General features: G+C 41.1%; 1 protein-coding gene across 2 annotated transcripts in view; it reads left to right on the top strand.

Moving 5' to 3' along the window:
- Window positions 1-1,080: 1,080 nt before the first annotated feature.
- Window positions 1,081-19,106, top strand: part of PLOD2 (procollagen-lysine,2-oxoglutarate 5-dioxygenase 2) — a 99,347-nt gene continuing 81,321 nt past the window's right edge. Inside the window, exon 1 of one of the 2 annotated variants that reach the window (XM_008266286.4) lies at window positions 1,081-1,445. In XM_008266286.4, coding sequence (XP_008264508.1) covers window positions 1,325-1,445 — 121 coding nt within the window. In that variant the 5' untranslated portion in view covers window positions 1,081-1,324. The remainder of the gene's footprint in view (window positions 1,446-19,106) is intronic. The other variant, XM_008266287.4, reaches the window with a different exon arrangement.

Genomic DNA, 19,106 nt, shown 5'->3' on the forward strand with positions numbered 1-19,106 from the left:
TTCCTGTTACTACCTGCTAGTGCTCTTCCAATCTTGATTCAGCATGATAATTTCAGACAAAATGCGATCATAATGGAATCTATCTTTTTCAATAATTTTCTTGTTTAAATTCAAAGACTCAGACTTAACAGGGCTTTTGGCTCATCGAATTTTCCCTCCTCCCATTTGAGGCAAAAGATTCCAGAATACTCCCAGGCTGATTATCTTTCTCCCATAAAGTAGTTCAAGTCATGGCATGCATGAGGCAAAACTGTTAAACTTTTGCCTTAATTTCTGTTTTGTTTGTTCTGCCCCTGCTCGCTTCAACACTTTAAACGCTGGGCTAGCTAAAATGTGAGAAGTAACACAGAAAGGAATTTGCTTAGACCTTAAGTCAAAACTGGAAGGAGAGAGGGAGCCGCCAAGGAGCCCCGGAGATGGCCCAGACTACATCCCTGGGAGTACTTTTCCATGTGGACTGCAGGGAGATCTTGTAAGGCACAGGCCCAGGTTACAGACGCTGGGCTCGGCTTCTGCAGGGTTTACACGCCTCATTACTGGAAAGAGTCTCGGGCTCTCCTGGCACTAGCGGCGGGGGAAGAAATGTTCATTGGACAATAAAAACTTCGAGCTTACAGAGTGGGATAAAAACATGGCCTTGCTTTTACAGGGCGATAAAACCCTCTCCCCCCTCCCCGCCACTGAAATAAGAGGGCGCGACACAGTTCCATGGCCCGGAGCGGCGTGGCCGCACCCAGCCAGGGGGTTGTTGCGGATCTGCAGGCACTCTGGGTTGGAGGCGCCTGGGACGCCACGTCCAGAGAGGAGCAAGTTCTCACCCTCCTAGGCTGCTGTGGGAGCTGCGGAGAGAACTCAGACTCGCGGCGACTCCTCCTCCCACTCCCAGGCCCACTCCCAAACCCAAGTACAGCCTGCTCTGTTCCACCCAGGGGCGCTGCGTGAGCCTCCACACGTAGCCGCAGACAGCTCCTTAAATAGGATCGGAGGTGCGCAAACAACCCCAGACTTGGGGCCCAGGGCGGCGAGCGCGGGCGACCGCACGGGAGCACGCAGCGGCGGGTCAGCCCGCGGCCAATAGCCAGGGCGCGGCCCGCCCCGTCGCCTCCCCTTTCGGGGAGCCTATAAGTCACCCCCCGGCGCCCGGGCGCCCGCCGCTCCGCGCCTCCGCCTGCAGCTGCGGGTTCGGCTCGCACCTCGCCTGTCCGCTCCCGCCCTGCAGGCGCCTGCCCCGGGCGGATCAGGGGGTTCCTGCGCTCTCGCGAGAAGTGCTCCGCCGCTGGCGGTGGGGATCCCGAAGCCGGCGCCGGCCCTCAAGGGGGCGAAGATGGGGTGTGACTCGCGGAAGCCCCTGCTGCTGCTGCCGCTGCTGCCGCTGGCGCTCGTCCTCCAGCCGTGGAGTGCCCGCGGGAGGGCGAGCGCGGAGGAGCCCTCTAGCATCTCCCCAGGTGAGCAGCCCTGCGGCCGGGGCGGCGCGATTCATTCATCCGCTGGCCCTTGGCGGGGCGCTGCCCGCAGAGCCGGAGGGGACCGGTCTGCTCCCAGGACTGCGGGGGCCTCCCCCGGCGCTGCGCTCGCTCGGACTCGGCTACGAGCGGGCGTGCCCGCCTTCCTGGGCCCCGGAGCCCGTCTTTTAAACAGCGCGCCCGAATCTCCCTTGCAGAGCAGGTTGGGGTTTCCTTTTGGTCTTGCAGGTTCCTGGGCTCTCTCGGTTCCTCTCCTTTTCGGGAATTGGCACGGTTTATCCGCACCAGTGCTCGCTCTGTGACCTAAACACGGGGCTCAGTGTTTGCTGATTGATGGTGACACATTCCTCCCTCCCAGCGCCCCAGGAAGCAGCCTTAACACCGACCTCAGGCCAAGAACAACCCTCGGAGACCTGGCTTGTTTTCACGAAGGCTCCCGGCTACCCAGTCCGTCCGGGCGGCACTTTACGCCCCCGGGGGTCTCGTCCACTGCTCCCCGCCCTGAGCCACCCTTTTCCTGAGCCTGGCTCTCAGAAGCCGGAACTGCACACATGGTTTAGTCAAGTTCGTGTAAAACAAACTTCTTACATTTAGCCAGATTAAAGGGAGTCTCACCACATGTTTTCCAAACATACTTTGTTGCCAGTTGTTGCACACGAGAAATCCCTGGAGTTCTGTGCTTTTGTGTTTTGTGCGTAATTCTGAAATTGGATCTTGCATTTAAATCACCACTGATGTAGCTCTCTCTCCCTGTCTCCCTTCCTCCCTCCCTCCCCTCTCCCTCTCCCTTTCTCCTCCCTCCCTCTCTCCCCCCTCCCTGCATTTTCCCCTCCTTTCTCCCTCCTTCCTCCTCTCTGTTCTCTGTCTGCTCCTCTCTCTTTTTTCAGTGGTGCCTTTTCTTTCGTTAGAATCATTTTGGCATTTTTTAAATTCTATAAATTAACAGAATGCTTCTCTTCTTGAACTTTAGTTAAGCAGAATGTTACTTAAGAACAGAAGGTTCTATCGGAAAATTACATTCAGAAGATGATAGAATCCAGGTAGTCCATGTCATACTGGTTTTGGACTTAAGTGTTTGAGAAAACTTGAACGGGACAAGCTGCCCATCTTTTGCACGTTTCTGCCAAACAGTGCTTGCTTTGTTTGAGACTCCTCCACACACAGATGGGTTTCTGTCAGTTACACGATGCTTTTCTTTCTTTCAGGTACATTTGACGGTTTAAAAATGGATTTCTGAGCCCGTATGATTCTCTAAATTTGAGTTAAAGTTTTTTATCCTTTAAAAATATTTCCTGTAGCATATCATCTAGAAAATAGACAAGTAAATGCCTTCAGCAAACTTGGAAATGTAGACCTTTTAAAAAGTGTTTCTCCAGAAAGTGTTTTTGTTGAAATACCCAAGGAAACTTTTACTGGAAATAAAGTAACTAAGGGCTTCGTTATTTTTAGAAGTGTCTCTTTAACCTGTGTGTGTTTTATTCTTGATTCCCAACTCCCCTTACTTTTTATAGAAGTCATCGCTTGCAGATGCCTTGAAGTTTATAGTCAAAATTAGCTTCCTTTCCCTCTCTGACTTTTACATTTCTTGGAGCTGGTCAGTAAACTTTTAATGAATTGTAAATCAGAAAAAGGGACTTTCAGATATGAATGCTTTCTTCAGAAACAGAGCACATTAAACCCACTTTTGAAATCTGAGGACACTTTTGGTAGGTGGGCGTGGGGAATTCCCAAATGTGGGCCTGTATTAGTTTGTGATAGGTGTAGGTGTAGGTGGATGTTCTTATAGCTTGTGTGATAAGCTACCTGATGTAAAAGGCACGCTGAGTGACAGCATGGCCAGAATCAGGGACTGTGATCCGTGTCAGCCCCTACATGTGAGGATACTTCAGCAATCTCATGGGAAAATGGAATTAAATTATAGCGTACATTTCCACGAACTTTTTGAGAACATGTGTTACAATGGAAAATTTTTATTTGAAGTTGTTTTATTTATATAAATAGGATGTTCTTTTGGACTCTAAGTTGTCTAATATAATAGGAGTTTTTTTTTTTTTTTTGAGTTTGCTTATCATTTCTATCCTCTGTATTTATCAGCCTGTTCCTGCCAGCTACAAAGAAATGGGTTAGATTAGAAGTTCTCTGCACTATTGACATTTTATTTCTTTGCTGTTGGGGGCTGTTCTGTGCATGGGGGTGGTGGTGGTGGTGTTTAGCAGTACCACTGACCTCCAGATGGGAGAATGAGAAAGTCTGGCAATGGAAAGTGGCCAAATGTGCCCGTGGGGTGAAATGGCCCATTGTTGAGAATCACTGGATTAGTCAAATCTATGTACATATTTGAAACAGTGTGGTATTATATAAGGGTACTTCAAAGTTTTGGGAAAATACAAATAAAAGTTAAGTTTGATTTGGTGCTAAAGTTTTTGAAATATGTGCATGGTTTTTCCATATTGCACATTTTCTGTGACCTTTTTGAAGATCTCAAAATAGTGATTTTGGAATAACAACTCTTGAAAGCAAATATTTATAGTGATTTTCCATTTTACCCTGTAATAGGGAATGTGCTGTTTGAATCATATTCATGGAATTTGGGAGTATAGTTTCTCTTAGCTTGGATGCTATGTGTTGACCAGAGCTGAGCCCACTGCTTTTTGTTATATTGACTGAGAGTTCTGCTATCATGCTATGTTGATTTCTTTCTGGTTGCTACTTTATTCTTAGCATGCAAATAAACTACCAGAATTTTAGTTAAAAAAACAAATTTCTCCTAGAATCACACATAGTAATTGAAAATTATATCTTTATGGGAGCTTTTACAGACAGAACCCTGCTAATCGGTGTCATTAAATCATATTCATACCCTGATTTATCTTTCTTTGTAGATGAGAGTAGAAGGGGTGGCTGTGTGTATTCCTGCCAATTTGTAACCAAGGCTTCAGACCTGGATCAACATGATATGTATGTTCTGAGATACCTTGACTATTTTGTGATCTAAACTGAGCAGAAACCCAGTTTTGGGCAAAAATGAAGGCAATGGTTTCAGATGTTTCTGTCAAGACTAGTATTTTTCAACCATGTTCATTTATAAACTCTTTAATTTACTGTGGTGCATTCAAGGAGGAAAGGAAAGGTTTGTCCTCGTCTCCTGGTGCAAACCAGCAATTTACAGGGTGGAGAAGGAAAGAGCAAGACCCTAGAAAAACCACTGCAAGAGAGTAAGAGAGGCTTATTCTCTGGATTTTCTGTGTCTTGGGTCCAGCCACACTGGACTATGTATTGATCTTCAACAGAGTACACGTGAAAATGGACATCAAAACAACTCTAGACACTATGGGGACAAAGAATGAAAATTGATTTGAGCGTCCCTTCTTTCTATAATGTGGGACAAAACATTTAAGCATCAGATTCTGATTATATCAAAGAGTATGAGGATGAGACCTCTCAAACTGTGCTGGGAGCGCTATGTCTTTGGAGAACAATGTAGTAGTAATGCCTAGTGGAAGTCTATTCATTGTGTAAGGCCAGGTCCTAAGAGTGTCTTCCCTTTATTGTCTTTTATTTGGCTTTCTAACTTCTTAATGCAGTTGCTTTATGCAAATTATACTTGCTTTGTTTAATAAATTATAAATCATTTGAAGTGAAGGGCTAAGCTTTATTTTTATGTTCTTTTTTTTTTGTTTGTGCATTTAAGATTTATTTGAAAGGCAGAATGACGGAAGAGATGGAGAGATAAAGAGATCCTCCATCCCCTGGTTTTCTCCCTAAATGGCCACAGCAGGCTGAAGCCAGCAGCCAGAGTGGTCTCCATCCTGGTCTTCCACAAGGGTGGCAGGAGCCCCAGGACTTGGTCCATGCCCTGCTGCCCTCCTAGACCCATGAGAAGGAAGCTGGATCAGAAGCACAGTAGCTGGCTTGAACCAGCACTCTGATAATGGGATGCCGGTGTCCCAAGCAGCGGCTTAACCTTCTATTCCACGATGCGAGTCCATAACACCGTTATTTTCCACAAAGAGATTCTGAGCTTATGTTGAATTTCTGTCCTACTCTAAATGTTACGAAAATTGGTGTGCAATTAGATTACCAGTTGTTCTTTTTTTCCAGGGCTTTGGATAAATTCCTTGAGCTTCCTTTCTTTAGTTAGGGAAGCGTACACAGCTGTGACTTGGTGCCTTATTAATGAAATGTCAGTAAATCTTTGCGAACTTTACTTGACAGCTGTTCTCCACAGGTGATATTTCCCCCTCTACTGACTTGGCTGGCATAAAGTGACCCCTTCACTATTACTTTCAGGTGATTGTGTGCCATGATCGTTTTCCTGTAGGCGGTAAAATGGAGATTTTAAAAGTTACGTAACTTGCACAGAATCACAGAGCTGGAAAGCAATAGTTGGAGGGATGTGTACCTTGTCTTCAACTATTCTCTATATTTTTCCTGACCTCATTATTGTACTGTTGGATTTTGAGACCTGTGTGAAAGAAACAGAGACTGAGCTTCAATGACTTAGAGAAGCAAGGTATTGCCTTGCTAAAACAGAAAGAACATAGTTGTAGGCTTATGTAAATGAAAGGGAATGGGATAGTCAGAGTGAAGGAAAGCTGGGCCCAAGGCTAAGGTTACAGGCTATGACCCTCTGACAAACAAAGCAGGCCAAAGCTAACTACCTGTTTTTGTATGATCTGTGAGCTAACAAAGTTTTCTACATTTTTCAGTGGTTGAAATTTAATGTGTGTGTTTTGATATTCATGAATATTCTGTGAAATTAAAAGGTTTATTGGCTCACAGCTGCAATCATTCATTTATGTATTACTGTGGCTACTTCGATGCTACAAGGCAGAACTGAGTAGTTCCTATGTCCTGTAAAGCCTAAGATGTTACTCTCTGGCCTGGTACAGAAAAAGTGTTGCTCCTTGCCTTAGGAGTTCATGTTCCGACTTAAGCTGTGGCTGATACAAATCTGCTGGAAAGAGCCAGATTTTGGACAGTAGCAGCTGGCTCTGGGCATTTCAGAGGCCTGTTTCTCATTTTAGATTTTGTCAATGACTCCTATGCTATTCTGAAGTCAAACTTAGAGTTTCTCTGTTACCTCTTTTTGCACACAGCATTTGAAGCTAACTAGGCATGTTCCTTGGTATAATAGTCTTCTCAGCATCAGAAGTGATTGGAACTCTCTGAAAGGAGCTGCCTGTTTCCTCTTCAGAGCTTATGTAGCAAAGGCACTAATTAAGTTTATGAAAATAGAATTTAAAAACAGTTCATTTTAGTGCAAATAAATTTTGAAATCTATGCATAATTTTTCATAATAATCATTTTCCTTTAATCTTTGAAGACCCCTTGTATTACAGAAATTTGAATATGAATTTGTGACTTAGTTCTTGGGAGAAATAATTATTCCCTTTATCAGTTCATATTTTTATTCATCTTTAATGTTTTAAATTATTCTAAACTGAAAAACTGGTGGCTTTTAAGCAACACATTTTTTAAAAATATATTATTTTATTTGTGAAAAAGGAGGGAAAGAGGGAGAGAGAGAGAGTGTGTGTGTGAGAAAGAAAGTGAGCAAGTTCTCCCATCCACTAGCTAGGACTGAGCTGGGCCTGGACTAGGCTGAAGCAGGGAGTTGGAAACTCAATCCAGTTCTCCATGTGGGTGGCAGGAACACAATTACTTGAGCCATCATTAAGGCCTCCAAATTCTACATTAGCACTGAGATGTAGTCAGAATCTGAAACCTGGGCAGTCTAGTGTGTGCTGTTGTCCTAAATTCCTCTTTATTGCTAGGCTGAATGTATTTTTTTTTTCATTATATTTTAGTAGTTTGCATTTGCTTTGAAATGCTTGTCTCACTAAACTAAACTTAACAAAGCTGTTTGTCAAAGCTATTCAAATTGTAGTTAGCCAAGAAATAGTTATTAAAAGTAGAACTAAAGATGGTTTTTTAATTTTTTTCGTACTGTGTTTGCTACGGTAAGGCCTGTATCTGTTGCAGTCTGTATTTGATAATGAACCTTTAGCAGATGATGTTGCAGTCCAGAACAGATTTCTACCCTCACTGTGTCATGAGGATGCCTCTTCTAAAAATATTCTTTATTATTTCAAAGAATAGTACCTTCAAGTAAGCTTTAATGTTTTTCACTTGGGGTAAATAAAAAAAGTTGAAGAGCAAAGGTGTATTATTTTTATACAGAGAAGAAAGAATTTGATGACTTTTTTTTGTTAAAAGAGGGAATTCTACTTTGTTAATTTTCATTTAATTTTTTTAAAAAGTCTCTTATGATTGATTCAGATATTTGATTCCTTTAGTAGCATTTTGTGGCAGTTTGGGGAAGACAGTTCTTGTTTTTGTATTCCTACTGATGTGTGGATATATTGCCTCTTCTTGAATTTAGTGATTGAGAAGATGCTTAGTTTCTCATTGTGGAAATACACTTCACATTTACCACATTTACCACGTTTTTAGTTTAAAATTTAGTTTGTAGAGGTTTAGAGTTCAACCTTTGTCCAGCCAGGGAGAAGTGTTTGTTACAGCTGGGCAGTCTTGTCTTTGTCATTTGAAGCACAATCCACACTGAAATCTTTGTTCCTTTAGTGCTCTGTTTGATCGTTCCTGTTCTCACTGGAGAATGTCTGCACCTAAGCAAGTTTCTGAGTAACAGGGACACTCCCCCACCTTGTCAACACAGGCGGACTGGACTGGGTCCTCTACTTCCGCGGGTCCTCTCCCTCTGGGCTGAGCACTTCTATTTCTGAAGAACTGTGTCTATAATCAAAATCTTCACTAGAAATGAAAAAAAAAATTAAAATTATAATAGAGTTGAAAGAATAGTATTATTACTCTGTTTAATAACACTTGTATACAAATAAGAGTTTCGGTGAATGTGCAGCTAAAATGAAGGGCTAAAAGATGTGAGATGGACGGGAAAAATGAACGAGAATTACAATTAAATCTTATTTGTTGTATTGACTGTTTATTGATTTTGGTGTTTCTTTCACTGTTTTGAATTCACAAGTCATCTAAATGTTTTATTATGTTAACTTATCACCTTTTCATTTTATTTAGGGTTATAGTCTCAATTTTTTTAAAAACGAAATGAAAAATTCTAGCTACTGCTAACTCGTTTTTGAGTTTGCAGAGGGTAGTAGAGATAGCACTTTTTTTCTCTGATATAAATGCTGTGATTATGTGGTCCACAATGTGCTGTGGACAAATATTCTTTTAATCTTTATTTTTATTTCATTTTATTCAAAAAAGAGACAGACACACAGAGGGAGAGACAGAGAGAGAGACACACACAGAGAGATCTTCTATCTCTTGGTTCACTCCCTAAATGTTTACAACAGCCAGAATTGAGCAAGGCTGAAGCCAGGAGCCAGGAACTCAATTCAGATTGCCCACATGGATGGCAGGAATCCAAGTACTTGGGCTATTATCTACTGCCCCCCACCCCCAGTACATATTAGCAGGCAGCTAGATTGAAAGTGAGGAGCTGGGACTTGAATCCAGTACTCTGAAGTGGGATGCAGGCATCTCAAGCAGAGTTAACCACCGCACTGAACACCGACTTGCACATTCAGTTTTATTGTCCTCATTGGTACTGTTGGTTAGCTCCAGACACTCAAGTGCACAGAGTGGATATTTAATATGCATCTTGCTGCACAGCTTGGCCCTCCGACATGCACAGTAGCAAGTAGAAGGGGTATGGAGATCCTGCCAGTCTTGGCTTCCTGATACAGGGCATTGTTCTGACCTGGAAGAGGAAAAGTCCTAAAGCTGTATTGCGTTCCAGCCCGAGTGGACAGTGTCCCATTGACAAAACTCAGTCATTGGTGAGTATGCTTCGACTGGTTTGAAGCCACAACTTTTATGGGGCCTTAGAGTGCTAATTACTTGTTGGTGCTACACACACTGTTAATAAGGGAGCCAGTTACTTTTGGAAACTTGAAGAACATTTTTAAAATTTTTTCCTTTTTGGTTTTGCAGCATATTAAACATCAACAGCTATTTTGATTGAAAAAACTGCATAAATAGAATTTAAATCATTTCTTTAAAAGGAAGAGAGAGAGGGAAGGAGGAGGGTAGAGAAAGGAAGGAAGGAAGGAAAGAATGAAGGAGGGAAGGAAAGAATGAATGGACTGGCTACCAGCTCCTCAGGCAAACTTAAAACCACCACCCCAGTTCCATCACCCGGGGTGTTTTACAGAGTGGTTATGCAGATTTCTTTGATGGGATTTTCCAGTCCTGTCTAAGGCAGCACTGGGCCCCTTGTCTTCACAGGTCCCCTTCTCTGCTCTAACCCTGCTGGGTTTTCTCTGGCCTCCAGCTGGCAGCACCACTGTGACCAGAATGCGCTGTTCCTCCAGCCTCTCCGAATTCCTGTTGGCCACATCTAGCGGAGGACAGTTCTCCTTTTCTTCTTGGTTTGGTTTAGACAAGGCTGGGATTTTTTAAGCAGTGACTTTACTAGGTAACCAAGGACAAAACAAAACACAACTCCCAACTGGAAAATCACCAAAGCAAATAAATGAACAGACATACAAAGTAGACTCAGAGTTCTTACTCTATTTTGACTTGAGTATAGTTAGATTCCCAAACACCTGGTGCTTCCTTGGAGGTTTATAATTCTGTGTCCTTGCTTAGCTTTTCCTTTCATTTTTGTTTTGTCCAGAAACATTTTTATTTACTATAGTAATTTACATGGTTATATAATTGTACATATTATATGTGTAATACAGCATACAGATTTACATATTACATATAAAATTCAATATTTGCATGCAGTGTGAAATGACCAAATTAGGATAATTAGCATTTCTGCCTTCTTAAACATTGATCATTTCTTTGTGCTTGGAAACCTCAAACTCCCCTCTTGTACTTTATAAAACATATACTAATTGTTGTTAGCTATAGTCACTGTAATGTGCTATAGGACACTAGAACTTACTTCTTCCATCTAACTGTATTTTGGGCTTCTTGTCTTTCATTCTTCTTTCTCTCATTTCCTCTACCTTTCCTTACTTCTAATGACCACTATTCTGTTTTCTGCTCTTATGGAATTGACTCTTTTAGCTTCTACAAATGAACAAGAACATGTGGTACTGATTTCTATGCCTAGCTGTATCAGTAAGCATAATATCCTCCATTTCCATCCTGTTGCCACATTCTTTTTTATGAACGAATAATATTCCATTGTTGTCTACATATTTTTATCCATTCATTCATTAATAGATACTTCGGTTGATTCCATGTCTTGGCTGTTGTGAATAGTATTGCAGTGGACATGGGGATGCAGATATCTCTTTGACATACTGATTTCTTTTCCTTTGGATACATACCCAAAAGTGGAATAATTGAATCATATAATTGTTCTATTTTTATTTTTTGAAGAACCTCTGTACTGTTTTCCACAACAGTGGTCCTAATTTACATGCCCTCCAAAATGTGCACACGTTTCCCTTTCGCTGAATCCTTGCCAGCATGGCTTTTTTTTTTTTTTTTCCATCTTTTTAATGAAAACCATCCTAACTTGGGTTAGATGGTATCTCAGCACAGTTTTGATTTCCATTTCTCTGAAGATTAATGATATTGGGCATTTTTTCAAACTTGTTTTTGCCCATGTTCTTTCTCCACTCTTCACTTCTTCCTACCACTTTCTTTTATGCAATTACTACTTCCCAGTGGTTGGAGTCCTTGAAGTCCATGAGTAATTGATAGCTGGTAAGATGGCATAGGTATGTGTAGTTTTAAAAACATTTTAATTGATTTATTTGAAAGGTAGAAAGGTAGGGAGAAACAGAGCAACAGAGATCTTCTGTCTGCTGGTTCAGTCCCCAAATGCCTGCAACTGCTGGTGCTAGGTCAGGCCAAAGCCGGGAGCCCAGTGCTCAGTTCAGGTCTCCTATACAGGTAGCAAGACCTCAAGTACTTGAACCATCACTTGTTACATCCAAAAGTGGATATTAGCAGGCAGCTGGATCAGAAGTGGAATCAGGAGGCCAGCTCTGTGGCACAGTGGATTAAAGCCCTGGCCTGCTGGCCTGAAGTCCCGGCATCCCATATGGGTACCAGTTTGAGTCCCGGCTGCTCCACTTCCATTCCAGCACCCAGCTGATGAACCTGGAAGAGCAGCAGAAGATGGCCCAAGTACTTGGGCCTCTGCACCCACATGGGAGACCCAGAGGAAGCTCCTGGCTCCTGACTTTGGATCCCCTTAGCTCCTGCCATTGCGGCCATTTGGGAGTGAACCAGTGGATGGAAGACCTCTCTCTCTACCTCTCTCTGTAACTCTGTCTTTCAAATAAATAAAATAAAATAAATCTTAAAAAAAAAAGTGGAGCCAGAATTTGCTCCCAGGCACTTCAATATGGGATTCAGGATCTTAACCAAGCCTGCTCCTATTTGTGGTTTCTTGGAAACATATTACCTTGACCCTTAGCTGTAGGTGAAAATTCTTATGTTTCTGTTCATATTCTGTTCATAACTTTTTTTGTATTGCCTTCATTCTTTTCAGTTTTTTTTTTTAAATATTTGTTTGTTTATTTGAAAGTCAGTGACACAGAGAGGGGGAAAGAAAGAGAGATTTTCTATCCACTGGTTCACTCCCCAAATGGCCTCAATGATCAGGGCTGGGAAGGCCAAAGCCAGGAGCCAGGAGCTTCTTTCAGATCTCCCGCATGTGTTTCAGGGGTCCAAGTACTTGGGCCACCTTCCACTGTTTTTCCCAGGCCTTAGCAGGGTGCTGAATTAGAAGTGGAATAGCTGGGACTTAAACCAGTGCCACATGGAATGCTGCCTTTGCAGGTGGCAGCGTCACCCCCTGTGCCAAAATCCTGGATCTCATTCTTGGTTTTGAGTAGTAATTTGCATTTGATTTTATTAATCCATGTAATTTAATACATCTACATTTAATTAACTAACCTTCAAATTTTTTTTTTGTAATACACTTTCTCTGGTGGTATTAACCAGAATATAACTTCATAGACGTAAATGTATGCCAAGAATAATTCTCATTGTGTAATATTCTGCAATGTGACAGTGTTTCAATATATCATGTATTTATTGAGTGACTAGTCTTTGCTCTGTTGCCTTGTGTGGAGGAAAAATAGAAACAGAGAACAAGATGAATAACCCAGAAACATATTCCGCAGTGAAGTTCTCAGATCCTAACGGGGTAAATGATACATAGGTAAAAGTGAAGAAATCAAAGTGCTAATGGTGAAGCAATTGGACTACAGGGAAACGCACAGACGTCTGGCACCAGGAAGTCTGCATCTGAGGCCCAATTAATCTACCCAACAACCCTGAGCCAATTAGTGAGCCTTTTTAGACTTTTAAGATCTTTATAGCTCTGTTATTTGATACTTTTTGGGTTCTAAGTATCATGGGTAAGTGGGCAAGATAGTGCTGGAGGAATCAGAATAAATGACCTCAAAGAAACTTAGCATTTGTATGTTAGGCTGAAGGAAGCATAAATACCAGATAATTTGTAATTTGATTTCTAATGTCACTTCTAGTTCTTGTATCAGGAACTGACCTTGACCAGAACTTGATACTGCTTTTTGCCTAATTCGCTTTTGATTTGGAAGTAAGAAAGTAAGGCCAAGAATAATTAGAATTAAATTTCCATTTAAAAATATTCCATTTTTTGAATATGAAAGGAGTAAACAAATCTGATGTTTATATGAAACTATTTTCTGTCTTCTGAGGAATAATATTCTCTTCAGAACATTTTAAATAATGTAAGCAGTTTTAAAAATAAATTTATGTTCCTCTGCTTGCTACTTTTTTTTTTTAAAGTTTATTTGACAGGCAGAGCAACAGAGAGAGGGAGAGAGATATAGATAGAAAGACAGACGGACAGGTAGATAAATGTCTTCCATTTTCTACTTTACTCTCCAATGCCTGCAATAGCCAGGGCCCAGCCAGGCCAAAACTAGGAGGCTGGATCTTAGTCTGGGTCTGCCATGTGAGTGGCAGTGTCCCAAGCACTTTGGGTCATCACCCTCTGCTTCCCAAGCCCGTTAGCAGGTAGCTACTTTGGAAGTTGAGGCAAGACTTCATCACAGACACTGGAGTGTGGGATTTTATGTCCCAAGGAGACACAGTGCTTGCCCCTTTGTTTCCTTCTTGACTCCTGGAGTCATATAGATTAACAGAAATATTTCTGATAACTCTGGAAGTTTTTTTTTAAACTTTTAAGATACATTCTTACTTAAAAGTTACTATCTTATAAATTATTAATAAAATAATTATCAAATAATCTGGATTTACCTAAATTAAATATCTTTAAAATGATTTATTTTATTTATTTGAAATTCAGAGTTATAGGAGAGAGAGTGGGGAGTCGAGAGAGAGAGAGAGAGAGAGAGAGAGAGACAGAGCTTCCATCTGCTGGTTCACTTCCCAAATGGCTGCAACAATTGGGACTGGGCCAGGCTGAAGCTGGGAACCAGAAACTCCATCCAGGTTTCCCACAGGAGTGCAGGGGCCCAAGCACTTGGACCATCTTCCGCTGCATTCCCAGGTGTGTCAGCAGGGAGCTGGATGTGAAATGGAGCAGCTGGAAAATGAACCAGCGCCCATGTGGGATGCAGGTGTTACAGGTAGCAGTTTAACCTGTTGTGCCACAACACCGGTCCCATCCATAATCTAAATACTGTAATTATACTCAACAATGATTCTTTAATGTCATCTAATACCTATCTAAATTCACTTTTACCTTCTTTTCTCAAGGATGCCTTTTTGTGATTGGTTGATTTGATGCAGATCATGAATTTCTCTTAAATACTCCACTGAGCTGCCCTGGTCTAGGTGTTAGGACTCTGGCAGCCTGATAGACAAATCCAGCCTTATGTTGTGTTTCAAAAATCTCAACCTCAGTGCTATGCTTTTACGATAAGGAAATTTGGCATGAAAATCAATGTTTCCTTGGATGAACCAAAAAAAAAAAAAAAAAAAAAGAAAGGAAAGTCTGGCAGTCCTTAATTTGCTTCCCACATGGCAGCAACAGCTGGCTGACTGGTGTTGCTTGTGCATTCCTGGTCACCATAGCTCCCACCTTGCCTCTTCACTGGTGAACGTTTGCAACCCAGGCCATGGCATGTACCAAATGAGATAATTAGTTCTTGAGTTATTTCTCTTGTTTCATCTTTCTTGAGTGGTAGATGCTACTGGCATCCTGAGTAGAGGTCAGGGATGCTGCTCAAACACCCTCCAGTGCACAGCATGCCCCCTACAAGGACGAGTGATCTGGCCTGGCCCCAGGGCAAATTTGCTGAGATTGGGAGCCAGCTCCTGTCTGAATAGACATTTCTAATTTTACTTCCCTCCTTCCAGTGCCTCCCCCATTTCCAAGTGTGTCTATAATTATTTTCATGTTTAATATTCACATCAAATATATGTGTATATATATATATATATATTTATTTATTTATCCTAAGCTACATATAAGGCAGTTATCCTCCCTTTTTGGTAATAGTTCCAAGTCTTTGACTGTCAAAATCCTACTTACCATTTTCAAGGCCCCCTTTAAGCCCACTTATGAGACCATTCTTTTTTTTTAAAGATTTATTTTATTTATTTCAAAGATAAAGTTACAGAGAGAGAGAGAGAGAGAGAGGTCTTCCACCCTCTGGTTCACTCCCCAAATGTCTGCAACAGCTGGAGCTTGGCAGATCTGAAGCCAGGAGCCAGGAGCTCCCACATGGATGCCGGGGCCCAAGAACTTGGGCCATCCTCCGCTGCTTTCCCAGAGGCATTAACAGGGAGCTGGATCTGAAGTGGAGCTGCCAGGACTCAAACTGGTACCCATATGGGATGCTGGTGCTGCAGGCAGTGACTTAACCTGCTGCGCCGGAGCACTGGCCTTGTGAAACCATTTTTGATGCTACGTGATCATATAGTATTTTTCAAGAGCCATTTTATTAGAACTTGAAATTTTCTTTAAGATCTATTTTACCGTTTTTCTTCATTGCACTCCCTGCTTCTCCAACCCAAGACAGAAAGATTCAAGCTTTCTCCTCATCTCTTGTTCTCCCCTCCCTGCTGAACCCCTGCAGCGTCTTGTGGTCATATGTAATCTGTGATTTCCTGAGGGATGTAGTCGGATCTTTCAGTCTTTTCTGTGAATTAGCTTCCTGCTTTTGGCTGGATTTTTAGCCTGGAAGAGGGCAGAGCCAGCATCTCTTACTGTCGGTTAAGAAGCCTGTGAAGTGCTGTGCTTTAGGGAAGCTTCTGGAAGCTTCACTCAGGTCACCCAAGTCACATAATGAGAGGTATGGACACCTGTACGGGTCAGGGTTCCATTTAGGAAAAAGAATCCACGTTAGATAGGTTGAGCAGAAGGGGATTTAATAAAAGTGATCACAAGCTCACACAGGTATTGAGAAGGCTGGAAGAGTGGGCTTTCGGCTGGGCCTCTGGCAGGGACTTAACACAACAGCTGGGAGGGCGGTCCAAACAAGGAGGGTACAGTGTCTGGCCCTGGTGTGGGGAAGCAGATCAGGAGACACCGTTAGAACCACTGAACTCACTAAGAGGTATAATCCAAGGATCAAGAGGCTTCGCCCACTGACTCCTTACACCCATGGGCTGTTGACTGGACTCTAGAGCTCAGAATTCAACAGCTGCCTCTCATATGTGTTTATCTATGTTTCCCTCTCTTGCACCCTGTCTCTTCCCCTTCCCTTTTCCTCAACACTCACAAAAGGAGACACTGACCCTGAATATGCTTATCAATAGAAATGACCATAAATGGGTATGGGTGGCAGTGGGTAGGGTCCTCTATCTTTCGCATCTCACAGGAGTACCTCTGAAAGGAGGAGCACAGATGAGGCTCCAAAGGAGCTGGAGAAAAACAACTTTATGACTTTTTCAGTAATTGTTCTTCTTGAAGCTTGACAAATCATTCAGTGATTTTAGAATTTTATGGATAAGTCTTTTTGACAATTAGGGGCCTAGGTATGGGCTCACTATTACACAGAATGCATCTTCTACTTAGTAACGTGGGCCCAAATTATAAGGTTCTAAGATTATTGAATGTTTTGTCAAGTTTTGAGAAGAAGCGTTGTTGAAGAAAGTAATGGGAAAAATCAAGTGAAACTGTAGAACAGAGGAGAACTATAGGAATTTCTGTCTCCTCACTCCATTTTTAGGCTCACAGGTCATAACTTATGTGGGTGACAGTGTGTGCAGATTATCCCTAATTACAATTTTATGGTGTTTTGACTTTCCACTATTCATTTTATTATTATCTAATGCTTTCATCTAATACAGTATCCTGTTAGCTTTCAGTAAATTCTCAGCTGGCTGAAGTCGCTTTTCTGAGATGAAGCAACTGGAGCTTTCTCTAGGCTTCTGGAATTTGAAAAAGTCAAAAGATAACAGGAGAAACCAGGCTCATGCATGAAGGAAGGATTTCATATGACTCAGCCTCTTAAACATTCATGAAAGCAGAAGTACAAAGGAATAAGTGGTGAAATATCATAACTGTACTTTGTGATAATAAATTAATTTCTAGTGATTTTTTAATTGAAAATTTGCTTTTGATGCAACTGATTTTTACATGTGTGGTTTCTTTGTTCAAGCAACTATCAATAAGCTTGCAGCTGAAACTCCTGCTGAACAATTCTATAGAGGAGTGTCTTGCATTAGAATTATAGTGTTTGTCGTCCTCACAGTGTTTGGGGTTGGCACTTGCAATGATTATTTTATTTTACGTGGACTTTCTGGCTTTCTGCAGTTCACTACACATGGCATGTATTTATTTTAAAGTTTCGTTTGTTTTACTTTTATTTGTGAACAGTTCCAGGTGATAAGCAGACATATATACCTCAGTGTTAAAATGAACAAAGAGAACTAGTTTGGGAAGGATACATTAGATGAATAAATTCATATATGGATTTAATATGCTGCCCTGGACATTTTAGGTGTGTGTGTGTGTGTTTACAGTAGACATCTGAAAAATGTTTACTTTCATATTGATGAAGATGAAAATAGATGTTTGATGAATCTGGATTTATTTTGATAGCATGTGCCTGGTACAGCAACATGTGTCCTGTGTACAGTCAGTTTCACCCATTCTAATGTTTTCACATGTAAATCATTCTGAAAGCTCTAGTAATAAATGACAGATCTCTTGTAAGAAATGTTGAAGTGAAAGTAGGAGTTAGTAAGAACTAGGATATATCAGATTTAATAAAGATAGTGTAACTTCATTTAAAAATTAAAATTTTTGATTATAATGAAACCAGTGCTTATAAGTAAATAAGTACTGTTAAGAATAAATTAAATTTGTCTATGATCCCACTCTCAACAGTAAACCATGTAAAACTTGGTGATATTCTTCCTTTTTCTGTTTTTATACTTTCATATATCTTCAATATAAAATAGGGACATAAATACTATTAACAGTCATAAAGAGGCAACTTTGTATTCTTCCTTATTTACAAAGCACTATGTTGTGATCATTTGCCCCGGTATTGAATACTCCTCATGTAATTTTAAAGTAGTATCTTGAGATCTGCTGAGGGATTATACTGTAATTTGTAAGTCATTACTTGACTGCTGGATATTACTTTACACTAATGGAAATAGTGTAAGGATATTATTGAAACTAGACTTTGATTTCTGTTTTTACTTATTTTAATAGGATATATTGAAGAAACAAAATAGTTAATTCAAAAATATGAACTCTTTAATATCTCTTCTTAATTATTATTGTGTTGTTTCCAGAAGGTGGTATGGGTGTTCCTTCTACCAGCAGTGTACAAGATGATCTGTTGTATGAAATTACTTTTTAATTGTCTCTTTTCTAGTTTTCAGGGAGAATGATATCTTCTTTTTAATCCTCCTCTATATTTCTTAAATCCACAGTGTTTTATTTCTTTACTTGCTAAAATAAAAGCTCTTCTTACCCTCCTCTCATTTCACCTCTGCTATTTCCTCTGCAAGTTGCATGTTTGTATCAATGGATTGTACATTCTAGTGGAGTGAGAAAGAATGAGGCAGATATTTTGGGTGGCCACAAATCCTAGGAAGAAAAATAAAATGAGATTGGAGCAGGAGTGATGAGATTGGGGAATGCCATTTTCAGTATAGTGGTTCCCCCTTATCTGTGGTTTCTTTTTCCAAGTTTTCAGTCACTGGCCCTGAACCACAGTCCAAAGTTGTTAAATGGAAAATTCCAGCAGTAAATATTCATAAGTTTAAAGCTCTGCGCCCTTAGTAGCATGATGAACTCTCACAGCGTCCAGCTGGGACACGAATCACCCCTTTGTCCAGCATATCTGCACTCTATATGTTAGTCATTCTCTTGGATTTTGGATCAACTCTAATGTTGTGCTTGCATTCAAGTCACCCTTTTTTTACTTAGTAATGGTCCTAAAATGAATGAGTAGTGATGCTGGAAATTCTGATATGTAAAAGAGAAGGTATAAAATGCCTCCTTTACATGAAAAGGTGAAAGTTCTCAGTAGGGAAAGAAAAAAATTCTATACTGAGTTTCCTAAAATTTACAGTAAGAATGAGTCATCTATCCATGAAATTGTGCAAGACAAAAGAAATTTGTGCCAGCTTTGCTGTTGATTGTAAATTGCAAAAGTTGTGGCCACAGTGTGTGAGATGTGCTTATTTGCTCATCCCCCTGCATCT

The sequence above is a fragment of the Oryctolagus cuniculus genome, chromosome 4 (genome assembly GCF_964237555.1).
Source record: "Oryctolagus cuniculus chromosome 4, mOryCun1.1, whole genome shotgun sequence".
Lineage (NCBI taxonomy): Eukaryota > Metazoa > Chordata > Mammalia > Lagomorpha > Leporidae > Oryctolagus > Oryctolagus cuniculus.